The sequence below is a fragment of the Monodelphis domestica genome, chromosome 2 (genome assembly GCF_027887165.1).
Source record: "Monodelphis domestica isolate mMonDom1 chromosome 2, mMonDom1.pri, whole genome shotgun sequence".
Lineage (NCBI taxonomy): Eukaryota > Metazoa > Chordata > Mammalia > Didelphimorphia > Didelphidae > Monodelphis > Monodelphis domestica.
The window spans coordinates 429,725,957-429,731,956 of NC_077228.1; the positions used below are offsets into that span (position 1 = coordinate 429,725,957).

At 35.7% G+C, this 6,000-nt stretch overlaps 1 protein-coding gene across 1 annotated transcript in view; it reads left to right on the plus strand.

Moving 5' to 3' along the window:
• The window catches only part of PPP1R14C (protein phosphatase 1 regulatory inhibitor subunit 14C), a 123,380-nt gene extending 119,108 nt beyond the window's left edge, over window positions 1-4,272 (plus strand). The window contains exon 4 of the mRNA XM_007484712.3: window positions 2,479-4,272. Within this exon, the coding sequence (XP_007484774.1) occupies window positions 2,479-2,553 (75 nt within the window). The 3' untranslated portion in view covers window positions 2,554-4,272. The remainder of the gene's footprint in view (window positions 1-2,478) is intronic.
• The last annotated feature ends 1,728 nt before the right edge of the window (window positions 4,273-6,000 follow it).

Sequence of the window (6,000 nt, forward strand, 5' to 3'; positions counted from 1 at the left end):
GAGTTTTGTTCTACATGTATTACATTTGGTATGACTAAGGCACATCCAAATTGAGATGTTCATCACACCATTGGAAATGGAGATATAACTCAGAAGAGATGAAGACTGAAGCTATTGATATGGGAGTTATTAAAAAGCTAAGGGAGGACTTCATTTCCAGAAGAGGATTTTTAGCAGTTCCAAAGGCAACGTAATAATTAAGAAGAAGGGGAGCAAAGAAAAGACCATTGAATTTAGAAATTGATAGATTATTGGTAACATTGGAGAGAACAGTTTCAGCCCAGTGACACGTTTAGAAGCCAGATTGCAAGAGGGTCTCTTCTTCCAAGCTTGATGCCAGGATTTGCTACTGTAGCAAAAGAAGAGTTATTGGGAAGCCCACACTACAACTATATTCTCTTATATAAGGAACCTTATATACCCTCCATATAGCCCTTGACCAAAAGCACCCCTCTATTATGGGGAAGAAACATAATGAATTCCTAGGTTATGTGTTATGTACCATCAATAAAAATTACTCCATTGCAAAAAATAATGAATAGGAGGTTAGGAAATAGAAATAATAATAGACATATAGAGGATCCTAGGATTTGGGCTATAAAAGAGAAGAGAGGTAGATTTAGGATGATAATTTATGGGGATAAGATTAAATGAAAAATTTTTGAGGACTAAGGAAGCAACTTATGTTTGCATGTTGTATATGGAAAATTCTTCCAGCAACCTAGCAGTTGTTTGTGCTTTAGAGAATGCAGTCAAATTTTGTTTGTTTGGAAAAGGAAAAAAGTGTGGAAGATAACTCTTCATTTTCCAAAAAAGTGTAGATAAATTATTTAGGGTATTATGGTAAAAGAGATGCAACTTTGTTAGTTTATAGTACATAGAGTAAGGTGATCTATCTGCTGTCAACATGTTGCCAAAGAGAGAGTCTCTAAAAGGACTACTCAATTGATAAATATATTCCTTTAATTAGCATAAAAGTTATGGAGAAAATATGTAAGTACTAAAATTCTTGAGTAGTTTCTTCCACAAGCAGAATAACCTTTACATCATTTATACCCAGATAATTTGCTTAGAAAAAACTTTTTTATAAAGAATAGAGGATAAGCTTGAATTTTTGTGAAATCTGAATTAGTGATGTTTTCTATATGTATATGTATGTTATATATAAAACATTCCAGTATGTTCTAAATGATCACAGAAAGGAATAAGCCAAATTAAATGTATTAATGAAAAGAGTAGAATACAGGATTTGAAGAGAAGATTTGGATTTGAATTCAACATCATTTGTGTATAATCCTGGAGTTGAACTAGGAGATCTGAGGTCCAGTTTAGTTCTGAATCTCATGATCCTTTAATAGTAGGACTAAATCATAGTATGTAGTTATGCCATTTGTTTCAAACTTTTTATTCAATGAAAATTATAGAACATTAGATGTTAGAGCCGGAATAAGTCTCAGAGATCATCTAGTCTATACAATGAGGAAACTGAGGTTGAGATAGGTTTTTTTCCCTCAAGGGCACACAGTAAATAAGGGACAGATCTGGGACGAGAACCTGGTTCTTCTGACACCTGGACTGATGTGTTTTCAATTATATTTTCCAGAATACTTTATTTCTCTCACATATACCATGTTGACTTACTGTAACATATGAATTAATGAAGTCCAAATTACTGTAAAGCTTAGAAGGGTAATGCCCTCCAGAAAACATTACCGTTTATGTGACTTCAGCCTATGACTTTTAAACAGGACTTTGCCTATTTAATGCAGAAATGTTACCAAACTTGTCAATAAGATAGATTATATGGTTTGTACTTCTTCCCCTTGCACTAAAAAATAAAAATTAAACACCCACATACTGAAATCAGCATTCCTCCCAGTGATAGATTCCTAAAACCAAGTGCATTAAGGAAATTGGAACTCTCTTTAGCGGAGAATAAGAACATTGTTCAAGCCAAAACAATAAAATGGGTAGCTATAAATACTTTGAACCTTTCTTTTATTTTCAAAAGTTAAAGCCAAGAATGACTTCATTAGGGAGAATATAGCATTTTCTCAACCTAGAAAATACTGTGAATTAGAGAAAAAAGGGTAGTCCAAAAAGGTAAAATGATGTACCATTGGATCAGTACGGATCTCTATCTATACCTGTGGAAAAGTAGTGGTGATTAAGAAAGTCATTACTATTGATTATATTATGAAGTCAATAAAAATAAATGGAGAGTATCAAAGTTAAAGACATACAAAGAGTGGTTTGGTGGCACTCCTTTCTTCCCCCTCTCTGACAGAAGTCCAAGTTGTTTGCCTAGGTGTGTTCTTGAGAGTACCATTTAGACTAGGCAGGTTAAAGAGCTAAAGTCTTGGAGACAAATTTCCATTTACCTTAAACAAATTAATACAAAACCAATCAAAAGGTGGGAGGTCATTCCTAGTGCTAATTGTTTCTGATCTTATTCTTTTCTTTCTTTTTCTTTCTTAGGAATTTATCAAAGAACTCCTATCTCGGATAAGAGGCATGAGGAAACTGAGTCCCCCCCAAAAGAAGGGTATATAATTTTTTGCATGGAGAGTAGAATTCTCTCCAAGAGACACAGAAAGGGAAATGGGATTTTGATCACAAGAAGACACTTATTTAAGAGAAAAAAATAGTTGTCTTTCTGAGCAACTTTTCTTTTGTTAAGACATTTTATCCATTGGATGTTTCTTATTTGTTTTTATGGATTTTTTTTAGACCTTTTTTTTTTTTTAAGTCAAAGCTATCAATGCTTTGGATGCAGCACAACTGTCAATGGAAGATTATCCAATCAGATGGAAGAGCCCAAGGGATTTGATGGAGTCGTCTTGGTAGCTGACATGGGCAGCCCTATCTTACGTGGCAAATGGGAGGGTGTTTGGAAGCTTATAGAGCAGGGAGAACGGGTTTCTTATATAGATAGTTTGGTAATATTTTCCCCCTCAATTGTATAGTTGACTCAGATGTCCAATTTCTTGTACTTGTATATACACAATTATGTTACACTGTGGATTGTGAGTATTATTTCCTGTGGATGGAATCGATGTTTGGTCATCCTTTAATTGGAGACCGCAGCATATGTGTTTTTGAGGGGCAATTTTACATTCGTAATGCAGGTGCTGAGATTTTAAAAAGTTCACTTTATGCACCAAAGTGAAGACATTAAATGTATCAGTTCTTTCAGGAAGCTACACTTAAAATTTTTGGTTGTTACTGTTTTCAAGGGCGTAACTTATGGATGGACTTCATATTTTCTATTGATCCTGATGCTTTGCCAGACCTTCCTCACTGCCTCATTCGTAATAATTTGGAATCATGTTAACCCTTTGTTTGAAGCTCTGATAGGATCTCTATAGAGGAATGCCAGCACTGTCTGAACAGTGTTTTACTGCAGAAAAAGAAAGCACTGTGCAGCATTTACTTCTCTGCTTTCTACAAAATACAGTGTACTCTTTCTCCCATTAAATAAAGCAGGTCAGAAGAAGGGAAGCATGTTAGAGATCCATCTCAGGCAAACTGGGTGCTTTTGGCCCTAGGACAACACTAGGTCTCTCACAGGGAGAACACAATTCGAGTGTCCCATTGAGCTGATGGGAGGCAGGGAAGCCTCTACCTCCTATGATGACCTAATTCTAGGAAGTCTTGATGTCAGAACATGCTCCAAATAGTGTCAGTCCTTTCTGACCCACCCTAGAATGTGGGTGAGGGCATAGCAGTTTAATAGAAGGCGAAACTGGGCAAAGCTATGCTGCCCATTTCTTTCCCCTTTCCCTTGCTTTGGGGCCAGGCCTGGGAAGTCAATTGTCCTTTCTTCCATAGTATATTCCTGCTCCTTGTAAGATGATTAAATAGGTCTGCAGTAGTGGCATGGCTATGTAACTATGTCTAAAAAAAGGAGAGAGAGAGAGAGAGAGAGAGAGAGAGAGAGAGAGAGAGAGAGAGAGAGAGAGAGAGAGAGAGAGAGAGAGAGAGAGAGAGAGGGAGGAGAGAATGCTCCAGGTGGACCTTTGGCTTCTTTGACTGGTATTCTTTATCTGCTATGTGATATTCATAAGTGATCATGTAAAAGAAGACAGTAGTCAGGCATTTTATATCAAGGGTGCTCTAAACATATTTTATTTTTAAAAAGAAATATGTTTGTGAATTTTCTGTATACTGGCAAGCTTTTTAAAATGTATTTAATTTTGTAATGTTTACCAATGATTTATTTACAAGATATTTACTCAAATAAATGGAACAACTTACAACTCTTGTTACATGTATGCCTTGTCAAACTATCTTATTGGACTGAGCATCAAAATCCATTTTTTTTCATTTCTAAGGAATGTGTAATCATTTAATCTTCTCAGATGGCCTTTTACATTTTACGGATTGGGGGAATTGAAGGCAAAGAAACTTTGGTGGGTTCTAGCTCATTGAAGAAAGTAACCCAAATATCTTTGATTAATTATCATCCTATTTAAATCCCTTATCTAGACCAAGGACCCCCTTATATAATTAGCCTCCCTTTTATATCTGATAGGAATTGCCTATAAACTTTTATTTAATTATTTTTTTAGATAGAATTTATAAATTAATTTATTATTTTTATTATTTTAAAGGATATTTATATAATATGTAATATCAATTACAATTAAGTTAATACAATGTAATAAAATACTATCCTCATTAGTATTTATAGTTAACTGAATTTATTAATCAGATATTTATATTGTATTTAGAATGCTTTTCTTTAAATCTCACAAGCAAGAGGAGAAACCAGAGAATTTCTACCAAATTATCTGAGTAACCCAACTGTGGTCTTTGGGTCAGTCTAGGATGATCTAGGCTTTTATCTTGTGCCTAAAATGGCCTTGTATATCTTGTGCTCCATATAACATGAAACAGGAGCTATAGAAAATATTGTCATATGTTTCATTCACAGACTAGTGAATGATTTTTTTTGTATTAGCTTAGGGAGCTATTGTGTCCATACGTGATAAGGTATTTGTGGTATCTATTATATTGGCATATGGCTGATTTAAATTTCTAAAACATCTGTTTATTCACCTATGCCCTACCTCCAACTGGAGAGTAAAAATACAGATAGCTGACATCTGCAATGGAAATTCAGAAGTTTTTAAATTTCCTGCCTAGTGTTCTCTCAACCAAAGTTCACTTCTAACTTTATTGACATAGTACTCATCTTTTTTATATCTTTATCTTCTGTTTTAGAATTGATACTAAGTGTTGGTTCTGAGGCAGAAGAGTGGTAAGCACTAGGCAATTTTAGTTAAGTGACTTGTCCAGGATCACATAGCTAGGAAGTGTTTGAGATCAAATTTGAACCCAGGACCTCCCATCTGTAAACCTGACTCACAATCCACTGAGCCACTGCTTGAAGGAATGTTGTGTCATGCTTCTTATGGAATGGTATTTGCATCTGGAATTGGCCATGTTTCTTATAAGTGACTCTTGAGTAGGCACAATGGAACCTTTTGCCTTTGGGGATTTTCTCTAATACCTTTAAGGTAGAAATTGGGTATTTGGAATTCATGTCCCCTTTTCCATGTCTCAAGCCCAGTGGTGGAAATTTGCTCCTTCACTAAGGTAAAAAAATTATTACTAAAAGGGATCTGTTGTATTTGAAATTTCAGGAATGTCAATTCTCACTGCTCCTTACTTTTGCCCTCAGAGCATGTGGACAGAACTAGGATTCCCTGGCAGCAGTTTTTGATTCAGGCTTAGTTGCTACTGGCAGAGCATTCAAGGGCAACCCCCTGCTATCAGAGTTTTAAAAGGGAGGGATGTGACTCTAGAGTGGGTTCTATATTGGAATGTTAACTCCACCTCTCATAATAGCAGGCAGCATCTAGTGGAAAGGGTTCTAGTTCTGGAGACAGAGGACCTAGGTTCAAATCCCACCTCAATTGCCTGGGTCACTTCTGCAAGTCTCCCTTTGTGGGTCTCCATTAAATCTATAAAATGACGGGGCTGGACTAGATGACC